At 32.6% G+C, this 23624-nt stretch overlaps 3 protein-coding genes across 8 annotated transcripts in view; 2 read left to right on the forward strand and 1 right to left on the reverse strand.

Annotated features, from left to right (window-relative positions):
- Positions 1-22818, reverse strand: part of LOC139489789 (uncharacterized) — a 38244-nt gene extending 15426 nt beyond the window's left edge. The window contains exons 1-2 of the mRNA XM_071276629.1: positions 22782-22818; positions 15423-18233 (exon numbers count right to left, since the gene is read on the reverse strand). Of these exons, the coding sequence (XP_071132730.1) occupies positions 15423-18117 (2695 nt within the window). The 5' untranslated portion in view covers positions 18118-18233; positions 22782-22818. The remainder of the gene's footprint in view (positions 1-15422; positions 18234-22781) is intronic.
- Positions 1-23624, forward strand: part of LOC139489785 (uncharacterized) — a 324072-nt gene that overhangs the window by 116759 nt on the left and 183689 nt on the right. The window contains exon 1 of one of the 4 annotated variants that reach the window (XM_071276616.1): positions 22855-22992. The exons of 2 other annotated variants lie outside the window; for them this stretch is intronic. The gene's annotated coding sequence lies outside the window, so the exon portion shown is untranslated. Of the gene's footprint in view, positions 1-22854; positions 22993-23624 lie in introns of those variants that run through there. One more of the 4 variants, XM_071276617.1, reaches the window with a different exon arrangement.
- LOC139489794 (angiopoietin-related protein 6-like) lies at positions 6722-14079 on the forward strand. Of its 3 annotated transcripts, none has more exons than XM_071276644.1 (6): positions 6722-6841; positions 7725-7855; positions 8837-8922; positions 11368-11536; positions 12304-12848; positions 13643-14079. In XM_071276644.1, the coding sequence occupies exons 2-5, from the start codon at positions 7741-7743 to the stop codon at positions 12681-12683; spliced, it is 750 nt and encodes a 249-aa protein (XP_071132745.1). In that variant the 5' UTR covers positions 6722-6841; positions 7725-7740; the 3' UTR covers positions 12684-12848; positions 13643-14079. The 3 variants fall into 3 exon arrangements, with proteins under 3 accessions (XP_071132745.1, XP_071132743.1, XP_071132744.1); XM_071276642.1 differs by having other exon boundaries at positions 6798-6908; XM_071276643.1 differs by having other exon boundaries at positions 6803-6904.

Genomic DNA, 23624 nt, shown 5'->3' on the forward strand with positions numbered 1-23624 from the left:
GTAAGATATACGCTTGATTGTTTAATAAAAATCAAGGAAGCCTACAATTTAGATCAGAGAAACTACTTTTCCCGGTACAGGAAGTGGTTATACTTTCTCATATGCATCTTTACAAACAATTCATGTGAATGTACGTACTGGTTACTGTTTGAAAATTAGCTCAAACTTAGTACCTGTACTCAATATAAGGCAATGGAAGATATGATTGGGGGTTAATATAGAGTATCTTATAGATAGACACTAGAAGTAAAACTTAACAGTAGTTGAATAAAGCTTAAAATTTCAGGTTAGAAATTTCTGTGAGAGACTGGGATTTTTTCAAGACACATCTGTTCCACAATAGACAATAGTACATCTGATCACAAATGTGATTATAACAATTGGTACAGAATCAATCTAGTGTATTTGTATAGAAACACATTAAAAACCAGATGCTCCGCAGGGCACAGCTTTATACGACCGCAGATGTCGAACCCTGAACGGTTGGGCAAGTATGGACACAACATTCAAGCTTGATTCAGCTCTAAATTTGGATTGTGATTAAATAGTTGACACAGCATAGGTTTCTGACACAGAATGAATGTGGTCTAATGAACTTAAAATTTTTGTTTTGCCTTTGAGCAATTCACTATGCTGTTGAATATTAATCCTCTCAAAAAAATGTTTGAAGAAATATTCTTTTTATTTATGAAATCTGAAATGAGAAAAATTGACCCCCTCCCCAATTTTTTTTCACATCCCCCTTTCCCTTATTCCAAAACTGATCTCAATTCAAATTTCTAATGGCCCCTAACAATGACTACTCATTTAAATACATCATAAAATATTAAAATGTAAAAAAAGTGCTTGTTATCACTGAATGGTAAAGATTGTTTTAATATATCAGTTGGTAGTAAAAGTGAATATACATTGTATATTGTACAAAACAATGATTTAAGTTGATTCAACTACTATTCTGGACAAAGAAAGATAACTCCAATTGAAAATTTCTTGCTATTTCACAATATTGTGCAATTGGTCTGAGAACACAATTATTTCGTAGTGCATTTCTTTTAGAACAGAAATGAAAATAAAAAAAATCCCACCTGCGCTTTCTCAAAGAAACTTTTACAGTGTGTTGTACTACTTTTGGGACAAATTATATCAAAATTATAGAAAACTTCATCGGTTGAACTCAAAATATGGACAATTTTATGTTTAGGGCGTCTTGAAATCTTTTGACAGCTTCCAAAGTGCTAATTTTCAACCTTTTTCAGCTGGACCAAATCACTACTTTCCTTTAAAATTCTGGACCCAAATTTTTTTACAGTGTAATTTCACCCCCCATTCTTGCAATTTGAGGCATTAAACATGGAGAAATAAATTTGGAAGGGGTATAAAAATTTATGGCAAGTAACCCACTGTCAACACTAGGGACTATATTTGTGAACAACGAAAATCAAGGGACAACAATTGTGGTCTCGGACCTAATAGGATAGAAAGAGTTGACAAATCGTAAAAAAACTTGGTATGACCAAAGCTTAATAAATTATAACACTGCTTACAAAGTTTCATGACAATAGGATGTTTATTATAGACAATAAGTTAAGTTCTATACTCATCTTTGCGCGTAAAATTTTGACGTTAAGGATGTCTGCTTGTCATGTTTTGGAATTTTTGTCAGATTTTCGGATTCCTCTGGTTTTATCCATTTGAATGCCTTAAAAAAAATTCCCCATGAACCCCCACTTTTCTTTTAATAAATATTTTACATGTATAATTATAAGTCATTTGTAAAATTCTTATAAAATTTTATTTATTTTTTAATAGTATTTGAGAACTGTAACTTGTCAATGATAAAGCCATGAAAATTCAAGAGAGAACATTTTCCCGCCAAATTTCCAATAGCTAATATCTCGAAAACAAGCACATTGACCCCTATATTGTTTTTGCTTTTTTGATTCCTCAATTTATTCCCTATCAATATATACTAGTTTTATGAAAAGTTATTTATTTTGAAACTGAGCAGCGAACATCCTTAAAATTGAAAAATTTCAATTATCAACATTTAAAAATTAAAATATTGCAAAAAAAAACTTTTTAAATGCCTTAATATATAACTTATCCTGTACTAAAAGCAATAGAGTACTCATTTGATTTATCAGACTTGGCATAATTATTCAAAAGTAAAATTTATATGAGCCTGCGCCTAAAAATTGAGGTTTTTCAATGAAGGGGAGCCTTACATGAAGATGTAATATTTTCCAGCAATTTTAAATTTGTGAAGCTTTTTGGTTATAAATAATCCTTACATATGTATTGAAAGTACTTTAAATGGAAAGAAAAGTTACAAATAACATATCATATTAGTTTAAAAGGGTCTTAGGCCAAGTAAGACTGGAAAAAATTTAGGGTCAATTTAGGCATTGCCATATATTTACATAAAAAAATGCATACTGAGGCTATAAGAAATAAAAAATTGTGTCTTTTTTATCATTTCTATACTCATGTGACATGATACAACAAATCTTAGCACAAAAAGACTCTTGCAATTAACTTTTCTTACAAACAGTATGATACAAACTGATACAAAGATTTTTGCCTTTTTAGGGAAAAACTTGCATGCAATTTATTCTCAACAGGCTTATATTTAAATCACTTGCTATCCTACAGAAGAACAGAAAGATATTATGTGAAATGGAACAGGTACAATGAGATTGTAAAGTGCTTTTGATACAAATTTAGTGAGGTCTTTATTATGGACTTCAAATTTTATGTACCAAGCTCCCCACTTTTTACTTCATCCAAACAGGGCGTTAGACAAGGGTCATTTATACAACACATTTTGCACATATTGTCTGAGATAATCTTCTTATCTGTAGATTCAGAGTTCATAAATAAGTAAAAGAACTAGATAAAGGCATAGAAACACAAATATTGACACATGAAAACCTGTCAGATAGAAATTAAGGATGCCATTTATGCATCAATATTGAAAAAGCTATAAATGTCTATTTTGACCATAAAATGCCAAAATTGGTTATTTTGGCAGAAATTCTATAAAATTAAAGTTTAAATCCTTTAGTTTCATGCTATTTGACAAATTGACACCATCAAAACATTTAGGGAAGTTGCCAAAGTACAGATTCTATATTTACAGATTTCACCTCTTAGGTCCGAGAACACAATTATTTCGTAGTGCATTTCTTTTAGAACAGAAATGAAAATAAAAAAAATCCCACCTGCGCTTTCTCAAAGAAACTTTTACAGTGTGTTGTACTACTTTTGGGACAAATTATATCAAAATTATAGAAAACTTCATCGGCTCTAACTCAAAATATGGACAATTTTATGTTTAGGGCGTCTTGAAATCTTTTGACAGCTTCCGAAGTGCTAATTTTCAACCTTTTTCAGCTGGACCAAATCACTAAAAATTAATGGCAAGTAACCCACTGTCAACACTAGGGACTATATTTGTGAACAACGAAAATCAAGGGACGACAATTGTGGTCTCGGACCAATTAGATATTTCTTGCTATTGCGCAATACTGTGCAATTGAAAATACTTGCCATTGCACAATACTGTGCAATTGAAGATTTCTTGCTATTGCGCAATACTGTGCAATTGCAAATCTCTTGCTATTGCACAATACTGTGCAATTGAAGATTTCTTGCTATTGCTGAATACTGTGCAATTGAAAATTTCTTGCTATTGCACAATACTTAATATAATAATTTTGGACCCTGATTTGGACCAACTTGAAAACTGGGCCCATAATCAAAAATCTAAGTACATGTTTAGATTCAGCATATCAAAGAACCCCAAGAATTCAATTTTTGTTAAAATCAAACTTAGTTTAATTTTGGATCCTTTGGACTTTAATGTAGACCAATTTGAAAACGGGACCAAAAATTAAGAATCTACATACACAGTTAGATTTGGCATATCAAAGAACCCCAATTATTCAATTTTTGATGAAATCAAACAAAGTTTAATTTTGGACCCAGATTTGGACCAATTTGAAAACTGGGCCCATAATCAAAAATCTAAGTACATTTTTAGATTCAGCATATCAAAGAACCCCAAGGATTCAATTTTTGATAAAATCAAACTAAGTTTAATTTTGGACCCTTTGGACCTTAATGTAGACCAATTTGAAAACGGGACCAAAAATTAAAGAACCTTAGTGAGCGCGCTCACATACCCTACGTCCCCACATTGTCATTGGAGAAATTAAATAAGTGTAAGAAAAGGAAACTGTATAAGAAAAAAAAATTGAATCATAATTTCCTGTCAATATGCACATCTACATAGTATGTCCTTATCATCTACAATTTAGTTTCATGAAATTCTGTTTTGTGGTTTCAGAGAATTGCGATGACAAACTGTTGCAGTAGTACATAAATTCCAAGCGAGAGGAGTCAACAGTATAGTGAGGTCAATAAGTTCAAAGGGGCGTAACTCCTAGAAAAAAAATTGAATCGCAATTTCCCGTCGATATGCACAACTACATAGTATGTCCTTATTATCTGAAAAGGTTTCGTGAAATTCTGTTGTGTGGTTTGAGAGGAGTTGCGATGACAAACTGTTGCAGTAGTACATTAAAGTAAATAAGTTCAAAGGGGCGTAACTCCTAGAAAAAAAATTGAATCGCAATTTCCCGTCGATATGCACAACTACATAGTATGTCCTTATTATCTGAAAAGGTTTCGTGAAATTCTGTTGTGTGGTTTGAGAGGAGTTGCGATGACAAGAAACAGGACTGACGGACGGACAGACTGACGGACGGACGAGTCAAAAACATTATACCCTCCGCAACCCTTGCATGGGGTATAATTAAGAATCTACATACACAGTTAGATTCGGCATATCAAAGAACCCCAATTATTCAATTTTTGATTAAATCAAACAAAGTTTAATTTTGGACTCCGATTTGGACCAACTTGAAAACTGGGCCAATAATAAAAAATCTAAGTACAATTTAAGATTCAGCATATCAAAGAACCCCAAAGATTCAATTTTTGTTAAAATCAAACTAAGTTTAATTTTGGACTCTTTGGACCTATGTAGACAATTTGAAAACGGGACCAAAAATTAAGAATCTACATACACAGTTAGATTCGGCATATCAAAGAACCCAAATTATTCAATTTTTGATGAAATTAAACAAAGTTTAATTTTGGACCCTTTGGGACCCTTATTCCTAAACTGTTGAGACCAAAACTCCCAAAATCAATCCTAACCTTCCTTTTATGGTCATAAACCTTGTGTTTAAATTTCATAGATATCTGTTTACTTATACTAAAGTTATGGTGCGAAAACTAAGAAAAATGCTTATTTGGGCCCCTTTTTGGCCCCTAATTCCTAAACCATTCGGACATCAACTCCCAAAATCAATCCCAACCTTCCTTTTGTGGTCATAATTTAACCTGAAGAAAAATATATTTTAAGAAAGAGATGAAAGGGCTCACAGTATAAAGCTCATTTTTTTTTTCAAATATTTCCTTATAATTCATTTTAGAATATTAATATCCTTCTTTTATATTAGATAAAATTTATATATGCACTCCTTGACAAGTAAAATATTTTTCTATTTTTTAACCTTGAAATTTTTGTGAAGATTCAGGATTATCACATCTATCTATCAAATATTTGAAAGAAATTTTAGTCTAGACAAGGATCAAATATGGTTGCATGCTTGCACAGTGGCATGTCGTCTTTTAATTTCTATGCCCCATTTATGGGCATTATGTTTTCTGGTCTGTGCTTCTGTTCCTCCATCCGTCCCACTTCAGGTTAAATTAAGTTTTTGGTCAAGATAGTTTTTGATGAATAACTTGAAACGTAAAGTAAGCATGTTCCCTCTGATGTGATCTTTCTAATTTTAATGCCAAATTAGAGATTTTATCCCAATTTCACGGTTCACTGAACATAGAAAATGATAGTGCGGATGGGGCATCAGTGTACTTGGGACACATTCATGTTTTTACTAACAAGGCCCATTTAAGTATATTTTGGTTTGCCCAAACCCTACCTGAAGGTAGGGACAGTGGGTAGGTTACTTTTCTTTTTTGGTGCAGAGAAATAGAGGTTTCCAATTCATTTTAGTCTTAATGCCTATCTGAATAAAAAAAAAAAATTCACATCAAGGCAAAAAAAGATTTTGAGTAGGCAACTATTTTCTAGGTAGGTATAGGGTTAGGGCAAATAGTCATGTTCATTTTTATGGCCCACAATACTATATTCTTTGACATCTTTATATTTTTTCTCAAAATACTATAATATAGGTCGATACTAGAGTCCCCCCCCAAAAAAAAACAACAAAAAAATAAAAAAAATAAAACAACCATCAAAACAAAAAAAACTGAACTTGCATGACCCTCATTTAGTATCAGGAAACAACATATTAAAATTTGAAGAAAAAAATTCTTAAGGTGTTGCATGTTAATAAAAAAAACACTATTTTGAACCCGCCTGTCCACCATCCCCATCCCCAAATTAATAACCTATTTCCCCCTCTAAAATCCAGTTAAAAACTTAGTCTTTATAAAAAATTAAAAAATATCCAACTTAATATGACCCTATCATGATAACTAGGTCATTCACCTTAACTGAGATAACTCTAGGTCTTCACCTGTAAATGTTTGAACACAGATTCTAATCAATAGAGTGTATCTATAAGTACTGTCTATACCGACATTAAAAAATGCATATAACTTGACTTAAGATGTGACTTTGAGTGTCACATTATTTATTCATTTATTTCACAATTTCCTTCAATCCTTTTCATATTAACTTCCTGGATTGGAGAGAGACTATCCTGTTACTCCTGTTACCGGTAATATTTATATATATATAATTGTAAGCAATATTTATAGTTCACAGTTATTTGATTCTTTGATAATTTACATGTAAAAAGACCTTGTGAGTATGTATTTAACATTATTTATTTCTATGCATATCATAAGAGTAACTAAAATTCAATTAACAATGAATAGTATAAATTGCTGATTCAGAGTATTTTAAATTTAGTTTAAAAATACATTTTTATTTCAATATGTCAGCACATTTGTGTGTACTTTAATTTTAATCAAACTTATCTGATTTTAAAACTTTCATAAATTATAAACGTTACATCTTGGGTTTCTTACAAATTATTATTTTCTCATTTATAAAACATAGCATATATTGTTATCCATGCATACACATGAAGCATGGATCAGAATAATGTTATGCAAATTTAGCATGAATAAATTATTCCCTGGTGATTTATACCTTGTGACTTAGCAGGTTGAAATAACCTGACTCAGCATTTCTGTATAGTACATTTATCTAGCTTCATATAAAATAACATAGTCTCATCCTGTATATACATTTAGTTATAATTATTAAGACACCAGACATTGCAAGCAGCAATGCATCACTCATCATCACCTGAGATGTTGTGTGTTGATATTTAAATCTTTTTCTCACAAGTTTAAACTCATAATGGATTAAAATCTTAAAACTATATATTCATGATGAGAAAAAGGTCATGAGTGCATAAGAGATTGTGATGAAATCTCAGCCCTTTGAAAAATAACAATATTGCGAGAATATTAAAATGCATATAATATTTATATTGAATCTTTTACATGTTTCTTTTAAATTGATTTAATTAATTGTATTTTGCGCTACGGAAATGTAAAAGTAATTTTTTTTTTTTGATTTTTAAAATATGACTTTATATTTTATATTTAAACAGGTAGCTTAGAATTAAAATGGCTATACGTATGAAGAAGACATTGATACTTGCCGTTGTGTGTGTTTGTTTATCATTGGTTAACAGTCTGGATGAAGAGGCAGTCAATGAAAATGATATTAAACAATATCATGGTAATATATCTTACTAGTACTACATCTGATACTTGTCAAAAAATTATTTTTGGTTTTTAATATTGTTCCTAGACCATTTGTAATAAACACATACAGTCTTTCAAAAAATATAAGTATGATGAAGTTCATGTTTTGCAAAGGAAAACAAAAGATATCATTATGATTTATAAAACTTATATAATGTGTAAATTGATATTATGTATTGAAGAATTATGAAAGTTAATTTCAATTAAATCCAAGCAATGCATGTTTGAAGAGACATACACATTTATAATAATTGCCAGTGGCGGATCCAGCCATTTTAAAAAGGGGGTTCCCAACCCAGAGTAAAGGGGGGGGGGGGTTCCAACTATATGCTCCCATTCAAATGCATTGATCGTCCAAAAAAAAAGGGGGGGTTCCAACCCCCGGAACCCCCCCCCCCCCCTTGGATCCGCCACTGATTGCATAGTCTGTGTTTTACTATTGTAAGTCCCACTTATAAAGTGCACATTTTGGTGAAAAATAAAAATGGTATCAAATTCTTTAGATTATCTGAAAGTTTTATTGAAATCAAGTTAGATATTAGTTTAGGAGTTGCATTTACAAACTTCTGATAGACAAATGAACAAAAGCAATAATTCAACATCTCTCCTTCACTTAGGGTGCAACCATTTAACTTCAAAAGGTGGTATGGATTTTTGTCTGAGTCTGAGTGAGAAATATTTTTGTCATCTGACTAAACACAACTTTTTTTCATCAAATTGGGGATCAGAATATTTTTGAACAAAAAAAAAAACATACCCCCTTTTTTTCCCTTGAAGTAAAATTGTGGTTTCCTTAGGGAGAGGATGAGATAATTTCTATAATTATTTCAGATTTTTCTCATGCTTTTTGGCTTAACTTTTATAATAATATTGCCCCAAAACTTTGCTTCAGTAATTAATACATAAACAATATTTTACTGGTTTAGATATTTTACCACAAGTTCTTTTCATTTAGATTGTGGAGCAGCCAGGAAACTTGGAGGTTACCAAAAGAGTGGTGTATATAAACTATGGATGAATACAACAAAGACCTACTTCAAGGTAGGGAAACTTTTAAAGGCCATATCATATGTTTGAATGTATGGCAGAAATAAATAAAAAAATTACCAATTTTCATGCCAGTGTTCATTCCTCTTTGAATTTTATCAGGAGGTGGTTAATATACAGTTTGGGTGCTGAAATTTGCACAAACCACTAACAATTGTTGAAATAGTAGCCCCATAACTATTTTCTAGAACTATTTTTATTGAAAATCTTCATTATCACTTTTCAAGATAATCCAATCATCATATTCAAACAGGAAATAATCCCCTCAATTGTCTTGTTACTGTGTTTAAGTGATTAATCATTTAATAAAGTGCAAGAAGTAATTTGTCTGATCTTGGTACTCTTGATGGTATACCTTAAACCTGACAGGTGTAACTACCTCAAAACTAACCATCAGTGGCAAAAACAGTGAAAAACATAAAGCCACCTCTTCTTTTGAAGGACAGATTAGAATTATGCTTTAGCAATTATTTTTTTTATATGACCGCAAAAATTTTAATTTTTTGGTCGTATATTGCTATCACGTTGACGTCGTCGTCTGCGTCGTCGTCGTCCGAATACTTTTAGTTTTCGCACTCTAACTTTAGTAAAAGTGAATAGAAATCAATGAAATTTTAACACAAGGTATTATGACCACAAAAGGAAGGTTGGGATTGATTTTGGGATGTTTGGTTCCAACAGTTTAGGAATTAAGGGCCAACAAAGGGCCCAAATAAGCATTATTCTTGGTTTTCGCACAATAACTTTAGTATAATTAAATAGAAATCAATGAAATTTAAACACAAGGTTTATGACTACAAAAGGAAGGTTGGGATTGATTTTTGGAGTTGAGGTCACAACAGTTTATGAATTAGGGGCCAAAAAGGGGCCCAAATAAGCATTATTTTTGGTTTTTGCACCATAACTTTAGTATAAGTAAATAGAAATCTATGAAATTTAAACACAAGGTTTATGACCATAAAAGGAAGGTTGGGTTTGATTTTGGGAGTTTTGGTCCCAACAGTTTAGGAATAAGGGGCCCAAAGGGTCCAAAATTGAACTTTGTGTGATTTCATCAAAAATTGAATAATTGGGGTTCTTTGATATGCCGAATCTAACTATGTATGTAGATTCTTAATTTTTGGTCCCGTTTTCAAATTGGTCTACATTAAGGTCCAAAGGGTCTAAAATTAAACTTAGTTTGATTTTAACAAAAATTGAATCCTTGGGGTTCTTTGATATGCTGAATTTAAAAAATGTACTTAGATTTTTAATTATTGGCCTAGTTTTCAAGTTGGTCTAAATGGGGGTCCAAAATTAAACTTTGTTTGATTTCATCAAAAATTGAATAAATGGGTTCTTTTATATGCCAAATCTAACTGTGTATGTAGATTCTTAATTTTTGGCCCAGTTTTCAAATTGGTCTACATTAAGGTCCAAAGGGTCCAAAATTAAACTAAGTTTGATTTTAACAAAAATTAAATTCTTGGGCTTATTTGATATGCTTTATCTAAACATGTACTTTGATTTTTGATTATGGGCCCAGTTTTCAAGTTGGTCCAAATCAGGATTCCATATCAAGTATTGTGCAATAGCAAAAAATTTTCAATTGCACAGTATTGCACAATAGCAAGAAATATCTAATTGCACAATATTGTGCAATAGCAATTAATTTTCAATTAAAGTTATCTTTCTTTGTATAGAATAGTAGTTGATAATATATGTTGGAAATTTGCCAGACATGACTATGATGTCATTTTCTATTTTTATTTGCCAATAACTTTATGTAAATAACTTCATTGGAAATTTGCCAATATAAAATGTTGCTGATGAAGCTTTTTTCCCTTATCTTATCTAAAATGTTTTTAGATAATGTATGTTGGACATTTGCCAGACATGACTATGATGTCATTTTCTATTTTTATTTGCCAATAACTTTATGTAAATAACTTCATTGGAAATTTGCCAATATAAAATGTTTCTGATGAAGTTTTTTTTATTGTTTTATACAATAAACAATGTATATTCACTTTTTTCATTTCAGATTTCATAAATAAAAAGAAAATTTCTTCAAACATTTTTTTGAGAGGATTAATATTCAACAGCATAGTGAATTGCTCAAAGGCAAAAAAAAATTTTTAAGTTCATTAGACCACATTCATTCTGTATCAGAAACCTATGCTGTGTCAACTATTCAATTTTAGATTTAAATAAGTTTGAAGAAGAAATCTTTAATTGATTTGTAAAATCTTGACATTTGTTTTGTGTAAAAAAAACCATGTAATGTCAAAAATTTGATCACAATCCTAATTCAGAGCTGTATCACGCTTGAATGTTTTGTCCATACTTGCCCCAACTGTTCAGGGTTCGACCTCTGCGGTCGTATAAAGCTGCGCCCTGCGGAGCACCTGGTTAACTCTACCCTTAGTTACTTTCATATTCAATTATTTTCTATTTCAGATTATATGTGAGCATACACCAAACAACTCCTTCAATGTAATTCAGCGCAGGGTTGACGGAAGAGAAAACTTCAACAGATATTGGTATGATTATGTAGCTGGTTTTGGTTCTTCTCAGGGAGATTACTGGGCGGGTCTTAACTCAATTTATTACTTGACAAATCATCAAGGTAAGATCATATTAAAACTATGTATGTTTAGGGAAGAACCATGTAACTTCAAAGGGGGGAGGGTGGGGGGGTCTTAGGGATATGTTTTTTTCCTAAAAAAATTATTCTGATCCCCAATTTGATGGAAAGAAATATACATGAAACCAGTATTTTCCCAAAGTACCTTTAAGTGTTCAATTTTGAAGAAAATAAATTTGATTGATAGGGTTTAAAAAAATGTTGCCCTTTGTATGAAAACAAATTTCTTTCTCAGACAAAAATAATTAAAAAAAAACACTCACTTGAAGTTTAATGGTTGCTCTCATTAAGTTTTTGTTTAACAAAAGTAAAGTGAAGGGATTAATTTCTTACAGTGTTGAAGACCAATTAGTGGTCTTTGTCTTTTTTCTGCTCTTTGGTAAGGTTGTTGTCTTTTTATCACATTTCCATTTACATTCTTTATTTTAGCAAGTTATTAGGACATTTTGTAACTTATCTGAGCATATATATTCCTTTGATTAATTTCTGTAACTGTTCATGCATAGGCTGTTTAAAATGAAATGATTTATGCACTATATTTTGAGTATCTAGCAAGTAGAGATAAACTTGGAAGATTTAGATATCAAGTCAGTATCTTAGTTTTGATTTTATTTCATGTAATCTTAACCCCCAAAAAGATGCCATCTCTCCAATAAAAACTCTAAGAACTCCCTATCACCTACTGACTGAAAGAAACATATATAATATATATATATATATATATAAATATCCTGTTTGATTTATTTCAGGAAACAGTATTCTGACAGTTAACTTACAAGATTGGGCAGGAATTAACAAAAATGCTCGCTACAACTACTTCAAACTGATGGATTCTACACACTTCCGGCTATCAATCGGTGGCTACAGTGGGGATACAGGAGACTCAATGTCACAAAATAACAACATGGTGTTTGCCACACCAGACAAGTTAGACACCCACAAATGTGCTGCAGGCTATCAGGGAGGATGGTGGTTCAATTACTGTACCTATGCATTTTTGAATGGGAAATATTATTATGGCGGACCCTACCAACCAAGTGGACAGTTCTATGATGGTATCTACTGGTACAGTTGGGGAGGATATGGATATTCAATGAAGTTTGCACAAATGATGCTGTCAAGTTCATAAACTGTGCAAAATCATGATGAAGTACATACTTTGATAATATATTCACAACTGCTAACAAATAAACAAATCAAAATCAATGTTATAAAAACAGCTATCAATTATTTTGCATTTTTTTGCAAACTTTATGCATTTCATTACATTTATAACTTATACTAGAACACACCCGTGATATCGAGGGTCCGTGACTGAATTTAAGTATATAACTATGCGTAAGCCTTATTTGAGTATTGGTAATTGTCATCATGGTCATCTGATAAAGTCATGCCGATTATAAGAAGTACAGTTTTATCTGCTTTCAAAAACTTTCTGTTTGCACTGGAACTTATTAATTATTGGTAATATTAATTATTTGAAAAGCAAAAGGGCCTGACATGGAATATTTTTTAATCAACAGCATTTTCCTTTATTACTTATTAGTTATAAATCAAGTTGAATTCTTTGGATAGCTATTTTACGTCATGCCGGCTAACAAATTGAAAACTCTACCTGCTAATACGCCTTATTTTAAGTCCAGATTTTTAGTATTCGTATTGTCATCTTATAAAGTCATACTGGTTAAAATACTACAATAGGGAACAGTGTGGTAATGATTGAACTTATGATCCGTGTATATAGCATAATCCTAAATACACCGTTTGGTGGTGCGCCTGTCAGATGCGGAACGTACAGATAAGGTAAAAGGTAACAGGTGAATATACTATTGGTATCGATATCGGAATCGACCCGGAACTTGTTAATTATTGGCAATATTAATTATGTGGAAAACAATAGGGTTGGGAGTTGTGTAATTTTTAATCAACACCAATGTCCTTTATTAGCTATATATAAAGTTGAATTCTTTGATTTGTCGTTTTTACCCGATGACGGCTGACAAATTGGACCTCGTAATTTTAGTATTATAGATATGTTTATTAGCTTATATGGTATTAGCTTACATTTATTACTTATATGTTTATCAGCTTTCAGTGATGCATATTGTACAGAATCTCCAATTGTAAAAGAACAGTTCCTGTCAGAAGTCAGAATCAATGTAAAATAACTTAAATGCAGCATTTTAAGTTTTTATTTTTTATGTTTATTCAATTTGACTTGTCTTTATCATGTTTATTTTAAGTTTGCCATATTTCATGTAATACTTACAAGGGAGATAATTCAGATTTATTTAAAACTGCTAAAGCAAATCATTGAAAATGTATTAGTCTTCAAACTTATGTGTGCCAACTCGCATATATAGTCATAGGCTTACTGTTATTCATGCAACTGAACATAAATTACAGTAAATTTGATAAAAAAAAATTAGATGCATTTAGTGAATTTTTCATATTTTGTTTTCTATCATTGTCTAGTAGTCATGTTATTTTTTTTTACTTTCAAAATCAATAAATTTTATACACTTCTAGTTGTTTTTCTGTATGTACAAAAACTACATTGTAATATGCCTAATTTCCAAGTCAAACCTCATAATTATGCTTAAACACAATTCAAACAACTGAACATGCTGAACCATTCAGTGATGTGCTGTGAAAATTGACGGAAGTATCAATTTTGAACAATATCACATAGAACTTCTTTGAAGATGTAAATAACCATCATATAATCAATTCATTCAATTGTATTTTTGATTCAACTCAACAACTTTATTTTCAAACTATTCTGAAAAAATAAGGTCAAATTACCTGTAATCATGGTAATATTAAGTAGAAAAAGTAGAAAATTATAGTTCAAAGTACGGCCTCTAACACAGAGCCTTGGCTGAAACTGAACAGAAAGCTTTAAAAGACCCCTAAATGACATGTGTAAAACAATTCAAACAGGAAAACTAAAGGTCTAATCTGTATAAAACTGAGAAAAGAGAAACACTTACTTACCACATCAACAAACAACAACTACTGAACATACAAGTATAGATTTCTGCTGTACAACTTCACTACTGTGAAAGATCCAGTCTTACTTTTGTAAGACAAAAAAAAAAATAATACAAATGTTTCCATTGACCCGTAACCTATCCTAATTTGTAGTGCCTATCCTAACACTTTTTATTTCATTTTGGAACAAGCACAGCCAGATTCCTTAGTTGTAACCAGGTAAAATATGTTTGTTAAATAAAATGATATTGCCTACCTACCTTTTTTTTCAGTGCCTTAGCAGAAACACATGTGTTATTTTTTGTGGCCACAGCTACATAAATGATGGTGTGCACCCTACCAAGATATGACCATAACAATTGAACTTCAAAATGTGGTAAAACTCTATTTGGAACATATTGTAAAAAGTTCACACAATTTATACGAACAACTAGTAAATTTCAAGTTAATTTGATTAAACATCCTTTATAATAAATTAACCTGATATGGGAAGGATGAATAGAAGTACACACAGGCTGGAAAACATTCCTTCTACTATGGTCGATGTGAATTAAAAACAAAAAGAGGCTCCTAGGAGTATGTCATGAACACTTCAACAGTGTACTTTTTACTTCTGATCAATTTTTAGTGTTAGATTTTTATCCTGAATTTTTATAATATTTATTTGTGTCATTTTAAAGCAATGAATTTCAAAGGGCTGCAACTCCTGAGCAACAAAAAAGAAAATTATTACATCCTCGTCCTTACGCTATGGAAACTTGTCTCATTGGAATAAATACCACTATGACCACATCTCCATAATCTTTTCAATACATGTACTTGTTTTTACTTTACAAAAAAATATCTATGGTTTGCAATTTTCTACCTTACTTACCTTGTGACTTTTGTTCTTTGTTCATGACCAATGGCTGACCTTGAGGCTCAGTTTGTACAAACTGAAATACAGGTTGTCTCAATAAATGAGTACGAAACTCTGGTTCTTTCAATAGTTTAGCTTGAATTTGTTGTTGATCAAAAAGTTTAACTCTACCATTTATCTTCACAGATACTTTAGCTTGAAGAGGATTTGGCACCAACAGCTGACTCTGAGGCTGTGTTTGCATTGATGGCTTGCCCTTAGAACGTTTTCGTACTGAAGGCTGACCCTGAGACGGAGACCGTGTTTGGTGTGATTGTTGACCTACAGATTGTGCTTGCACTGATAGTTGACCTTCAGGTTGATTTTGCAGTGATAGGCGGTGTTGAGGCTGTGTTTGCACTGAAAGTTGACCTTCAGGGGGTGTTTGCACAAAAGGTTGACCTTCAGGTTGAATTTTTTGTTGATCAAATAGTTTAACTCTACCATTTATCTTCACAGATACTTTAGCTTGAAGAGGTTTTGGCACCAACAGCTGACTCTGAGGCTGTGTTTGCACTAATGTCCGTCCTTGAGACTGTGTTTGCACTGATGGCCTACTCTTAGACCGTGTTTGCATTGACAGCTGACCTTGAGGCTGTGTTTGCATTGATGGCTTGCCCTTAGAACGTTTTCGTACTGAAGGCTGACCCTGAGAAGGAGACCGTGTTTGGTCTGATTGTTGACCTACAGATTGTGCTTGCACTGATAGTTGACCTTCAGGTTGATTTTGCAGTGATAGGCGGTGTTGAGGCTGTGTTTGCACTGAAAGTTGACCTTCAGGGGGGGTTTGCACAAAAGGTTGACCTTCAGGTTGAATTTGCACTAATATCTGACTTTGAGGCTGTGTTTGTACTGATAGTTGACCTTGTCTTGTTATGCTTGCTGGCAATGCATTCTTTTTTCTACTCAAAATGTTTTGTAATGGTACACAATGTTCAACTCTTTTGGTGTTAAACATTTTTACATTTTTACTTCCAGGAAGACAAACTTCTGATTCAACCATAGCTTTATCATGTTCATCATTTGATTTGTCACATTCAATATCCATGGGATCCTCAATTTTTAAAGTAGTTTTCCCGCAATCAGTAAAAACTGTCTCAGAACATAAACTACTGTGCCTACAAACTTCAGTTTCAGGTATACATGCAGGAGTGATGACAGTTTCAAACTGACCACATTCAGTTGCATTTACATTTTTTATTTTTATGGGTTGATCTTCGTTTACATATTGATCAGCTGTTATATGATCATCTTTTTTTCTAGAGGATTCCAATGTTATGAGTGATTCTTTGAAACGTTTGCTTGGTTGATTCACCACATGGCCTGCACTCTGAGGCTCCAGTGTCAACTTACAACCAGTATCCTGATTTTCAATTACATTGTTACTTTCTGTAGTACTATGAGGTTTTTTATATGAGACTATTATATATTTAGTACCGGAAGGTTTCCCTTTTAACGGTAACAATTTGGAAGAAAGGTTTTGTTTTATATTGCCTTGATTTAATTTGTTAAATAAATTCTGAGATATAGTGGTGTGTGAGACATTCTGAGATGTAGCAGCGGGTGAGACATTCTGAGATGTAGCAGAGGGCGAGACATTCTGAGATGATACGGAGGATGAGACATTCTGAGATGTAGCGGAGGGTGAGACAAAGCTTGGTAAGATCTTTGACAATGTTACATCCTTAGACGCTAAAGCTGCATTATGTTGTGTTGTGGGTGGATCAAGTGTAGATCTTGCAGTTGATTTTCTAGCATTAATCTTAGCTAATAATAGCTGTTTTGTTGTTGCAGTGAAAGAAGGCATACTAACAGGTAAAGTGTTTGGTAATTTGGCACAGGGAACCAGTGTTGTTCTTTGGCTAGACAATGGTACTCCAGTAAATCCTGGTGTGGAGATGTGTTTCTCATTCTCAGGAAAATGTGAAACCTTTTCTACAATATTATGTGGTTTGGTTGAAGGATCACATTTCATGCTTGAACTCAGTATTTGTACTAAAGGAACATCAATCAGTTTGGATGAGATTGTTTCCTGGGGCCTCTCGTTGAAATTGACTGAGGGAACTGGAATTACTTCTATACATGAACTGGCATTTCTTTGTGTTGGTTTTGGTACAGAATGAATCAATTGACCTTGTTCACAGGTACCTGAACTCACAACTTTTTGTATTGGTTTTGGCACAGAATGAATCAATTGACCTTGTTCACATCTTGGCATTGGTTTTGGTACAGATTGAATAAGTTGAACTTGTTTAACACTTTTTATTGGTTTTGGTACAAAATGAATCAATTGACCTTGTTCACAGGTACCTGAACTGGCAACTCTTTGCATTGGTTTTGGTACAGATTGAATCAGTTGACCTTGTTCATATCTTGCTACTACAGGAGTTGCTGTTGAGTTCGATTCCTGCAGAGAATCTTTCTCTGTAGAGTCTTCATGCTGAAGTGCATCTTTATTGACCACTAAAGGTCCATCAGAGTACTCAAACAATACCTCCATCTTTCCATATTCTGTCTTAAATGTGTGTGTTGAACCTGTTGCTGCATGATCTACATCATGCTCAATTTCTGATTGTGCCTTTACAGCTTCATCTTGTGGTGCAAGTTTTGTTTCAACTTTAATATGGGTATCAACATCTGGTCCTGTCTTGTTATCAATATCAGTATTCATTGTGATGATTTTCCTGTCATATCATTTTATTTTGGCTTGTGTTGTCTACCAGTTATGTTATTCCAATACATCTTTTTTTAACTTCTTTCAAAGTTATTTTTCATAAAACAACATCTCTGAAAAAAAGTAAAAGAACTGTAAATAAAAGATGAAAAATTAACATGATCAATAGGATTGTGAAGTACATTCTCTCACATTAAGAGCTTAATAAACATTGTAAAAACAAGAATGTGTCCCAAGTACAAGGATTCCCCACCATTACTATCATTTTTTTTGTTCAATGGACCATGAAATTTGGATAAAAACTGTTATTTAGATACAAAAATTAGAAAGATCATATCATAGGGAACAATGTGTACTAAATTTCAAAATCATTGGACCTTAAATTCATAAACATAATAAATCGGAAAAGATCTGTTTGCGCCAAAAATGCTTCCTTTTGCACCACAACTTTTTACTCCAATGTATCATTTGCGCAAAAAAACCCAACATAATATTACGCCAATTAGATGAAAAAAATGACTTCCCTACTCCTTTATTCAGACTTGGAACCGGCAGTTAACAAGGCAAATGTTTCCCTTTCTGAAACATATATCTTCTTCTTAATACTGCTGCTGCACGGATACATTGTACTTCCCAATTTAATGTATGTAATAGCTTGTAACTTCACTTTATTGTCCAAAAACACAAACACTGAAGGTCAAAATGCATAAAACAGTTCATAATAGTTACTTACAATAATACAGCCCATACAAACTCACCAGAGATTAACTACAATAAAGTGACGCAAATTAGTCAACATTCACTTAGAACTTGCCACTGACTGGGAAACAAAACAATTGAAAGGCCAAATCAGCTTGTTGGTAATTCCTACTAACCCTTGCTGGCTTCTTTGTACCATAACACTATCATTGTACATTTCCTATTTGTAAATATCAGTAAATCAAGTTTTGGAACGGATCAAACACACGAACAAAATTTTTCAAGAAAAATTAACAAATAATGGTCCCATGAGTGTATTAAAACATGTGACAGTCCTGCTCTGAAGTTGGTGATGTACGTTAATATTTGGACTAAGTCATGTAAGTGAACATGTGAAAGGGGGCGAACGAAATTGCAGGGGCTTGAACGTGATTGGCACAAACAGACCCGGAATTCCTTTAAGACCCTCATATATCTGGAACCCACTATAGATTTGAGTCCTACATACATATTTATAGACGAGAAACAGAGAACAAAGATGATTTTGCATGTAGAATCATGCTCTCCTGTTATATTTTCATAAAGGGGCGAGTTGGTAAACAAAAGGTGGGCGAGTTGGTCATACATCAACTGTGTGGCAGTTAGGATTATTACGGCATTGTTATTTCCCTTGTATAAAACTATAAATTTCATATTTCTTTATTTAATAATTTACATGAAACTTATTCAGTACATATTTGTTAAATTACATAGCTTTTGCTATTTGAATTCATTGGTTAAAGATATTTATTTATATTGTAAAGTTAAATATTTGCATCGTCGCAAAATCTTTGATTACCTTCTGCGAAAGACTTATATATTTTATATAACTAGTTTTAGATTCTTAAATTGAATCCTCTGAGGACTGACATTCAGTCCAACCAAGGAAAGCCAGGCTTTCCAACCAAGTATTAGGTTAGTGCATTTGCTACATGCCTCCTTAGTATGGTAATTTGAATTCATATTGAATGCTCCTTTTCTACACTTTTGGCTTTACATAATAAAAGTTGTACTTTGTTAATAAATTATATATTGTTTTCAGTTTTTGGTTTTCATTTACTTAGATATATTATAGCGCATCACTTTTGGCATCAGTCGTTTTCCGCACACATCAGTTTACCAAACTAGAATTAGCTGTGGTCCGCATCCCCGAATCTTAGGCAGAATTGTTCCTGCTACATTTGGTAGTGCGGGTGGGGTGCGGAGTTATAAAGCAACTTTTTCTGGTTTGTAACTGAACAAAATTTATAAGAAATGGAGCAGACATTTGAGTCAATGTTTGGTGCCACTGGATATGACAGTCCTAATCAGAGCAGTTTTGAATAGTTATTTCTGGGGTATTTTATTTTCATAGTTTGGTTTATTTTATAAATGTTTATTCAGTTATGATTAGGTTTGAAGAAAAACCTTGTTTGTTTGATGGTATCAGCATTGATATAACGGATTATTTTGTTCACTTTGAGACAGTTTCTCTTTGGAATAAGTGGAATCAATTTGAGATGGCATGTCAATTAATAATGAATTTGAGAGGCGATGCTCAAACTATTTTACGGTTCTTAAAAAGGAAACAGTTATATGATTATGACTGCTTGAAAAATGTTCTCATTCAGAGATTCAATCCTAAGGAGAGGGTGGCATATTTTAAATTTCAACTGCGAGTTTGTAGTTTGAAGGAAAATGAAACAATTTCAGAATTTGGTCAGCGTTTCAAGATACTTGCTCATAAGGCTTATCCTGATAATTTTTCAGATTTAGATGAATATTTTACTGACTTATTTACATCATGTTTGAATATTGAGATGGCTAAATTTGTCACTTTTAAGCATCCTCATAGTTTAGATGAGGCTTTATCACTAGCTATTGAATATGAAGCTGTTCATTTTTCTGATGATTCAGAGACTATTGATGAGACAGAAAGTTTAGATTGTTGTAAAACAGTTCATAACAGTTTTGAAACTTTAATTAGTATATTGAGGAGGCGATTGAGATCTCGAAGGAAACGTAAACCTAAGAGGTGTTTTAAATGTCATCAGTTAGGTCATGTCAGGTCTAAGTGTTCAAATGCGTCTTTTATAGCTCATGCTAGAGATGACAGGTCTGCAGATAGTCAAGTCAAGCCCTCAGCATTAGACGGTATGTTGAAGAAAGATTATTGTAGTTCAGATTGTGTTACCTTTGTTTAATGTTTGTTTTTACATTGTGTTGTAAATAAATAGTTTTAACTTATATTTATTTCATTATACTCATAGGTGTCACACGCCTCAATTTCGGCTGTTTGGTTTTTTTTCTTTTCCAAGGGAGGGATGTTGCACATCCCAACTGGTTTTATTTTTCATTTTCAATACTGGCTTAAATTATGGCTGATCTTCTGTGTAGTTTGAAGTGTAGACTGTTAGTTAGTATTAGTAGGAATTGGTTTGTTTTATGAGTTGTTGCTCGTTTGTCTGGATTGTAATCTCTAGCTAAATATTCAGTATTTAGGGAGTTTATGAGAGTCCGACTTCTTGACTTTTGTCATGGCAGAAACCAATAGAGTGAACGTAAAGATTGAAGTTAGGAACACTTCTAGCCTATACAGATGGATCTGATCCATTATTTGGTACCATGCAAAAGATGGACATCGTCCAACTTTATTTTGAGACCCTTGCATATAGATGGACCCGATCCATCATCGGTGGCACAACGTCTGTGTTACCGTTATCAACAACGTTGGAATGCAGTAAAAGAACCCGGTGGTACACGTCAAATGTGCCACTGTGAGATCAACAATGGTGGACATTGCCTGGTATAAATTTTCATGTTGGATTTTAACATAAGCTGTGCTGTTACCGTATATGTGCCGTACCACTGATTCTGACGCCTACTTAGTACTTACCAAGAAGACCTCAAGTCGTGTCCGTTATCCTTTGAACCTAATGCCGATGTGTGTTTGCGTTAAACAGTGACATTTATTTAAAAGGGATATTATGTATTTGAAAGACATTAAATCTGATGAACGTTAGTTTTCAAATGTTATTCCTTATACATTTGTTTTCGTAAAGGAGGAGGAGTTTAGTGTTGTGGTGTCCCTGGAACAGTCTCATTATTCAACTTTGACTGATGTATATTGTATATTGGATTTAATGTTCGATCCTGACACTTGGATTTTGCCTGCTTATTGTTGCAGATACACGAATTTGATAGACATTTATGAGGGTAGACTTTATTTATGAAATTTATTGTTTGTCTTAGGGGGGAGGAATGTGGCAGTTAGGATTATTACGGCATTGTTATTTCCCTTGTTTAAAACTATAAATTTCATATTTCTTTATTTAATAATTTACATGAAACTTATTCAGTACATATTTGTTAAATTACATAGCTTTTGCTATTTGAATTCATTGGTTAAAGATATTTATTTATATTGTAAAGTTAAATATTTGCATCGTCGCAAAATCTTTGATTACCTTCTGTGAAAGACTTATATATTTTATATAACTAGTTTTAGATTCTTATATTGAATCCTCTGAGGACTGACATTCAGTCCAACCAAGGAAAGCCAGGCTTTCCAACCAAGTATTAGGTTAGTGCATTTGCTACATGCCTCCTTAGTATGGTAATTTGAATTCATATTGAATGCTCCTTTTCTACACTTTTGGCTTTACATAATAAAAGTTGTACTTTGTTAATAAATTATATATTGTTTTCAGTTTTTGGTTTTCATTTACTTAGATATATTATAGCGCATCACTTTTGGCATCAGTCGTTTTCCGCACACATCAGTTTACCAAACTAGAATTAGCTGTGGTCCGCATCCCCGAATCTTAGGCAGAATTGTTCCTGCTACAACTGATTGAGATCGGATTAAACAAAATATTAACTGTTTTTGTTACATACATAACAATTATATAAATATTAATATATTATTTTTACAATGCACTGACCTATTTTTTGTTTCGTTCCTGCTTGGAAAGGGGATCCCCCGAGAGTATCGGAGAGAAGCTTGTTTATTATGTCATTTACGGAAATTGCTCAGTGCTCATCCGTGAAGCACCCAGATTTTACAATGAAAAAAATGGAAATGGCAGATTTCACTTGATTTTTTAATTGTTTTTCTTGCCTGCAATAATAAATAGCCTGTTGCGAAGCATGTTTGTAAGTATAAATGTTGAAGATAAAAGTATCCACAACGTTCTAACACAAGGCATAAAATTGTAGGCTTCCTGTTGAGTTTTCTACAGCTTACGTAAATTTTACTTTCCCTCCATATAATTTTGTACAAAATTCAGTGCCAGTGGGAAACTAGATATATAGACGTTTCCCACTTCAGCCAAGTAATAAAGATTAATAGATATTTTGTTGACTTGTATATATACTTTCACTGATTATGCTGATAGAGTATGGTCCTATGAAATAAGGAATGCATCAAACAAACAACAACATGATGGAAGAGCAGAAAATAGACAAAGGCTACCAGTAGGTCAGTTTCAGGATATGGTTTTCAGATGAATCTGTCATGTGCTTCTATCAGCATATGCTTAAAATGTATACATGAACGCCGAAATTTCCCTATTTATGGTACAGGTAAATGTACGCCTTCTATCTGGTAAATGACGGTATAAAGGCGTACCAAATTAACGATTTTTCTGTTTATAAGAGTCAGACATGATTACAGAAATGACATACAGGCCAGTTCCAGGATATGGTTTTCAGACAAAACTGTCCTGTGACTTGTCACTTCCATCTGATACAATGTACAAAAAATGTATATAAACAAAACGAGAAAC

The sequence above is a fragment of the Mytilus edulis genome, chromosome 9, assembly GCF_963676685.1.
Source record: "Mytilus edulis chromosome 9, xbMytEdul2.2, whole genome shotgun sequence".
Lineage (NCBI taxonomy): Eukaryota > Metazoa > Mollusca > Bivalvia > Mytilida > Mytilidae > Mytilus > Mytilus edulis.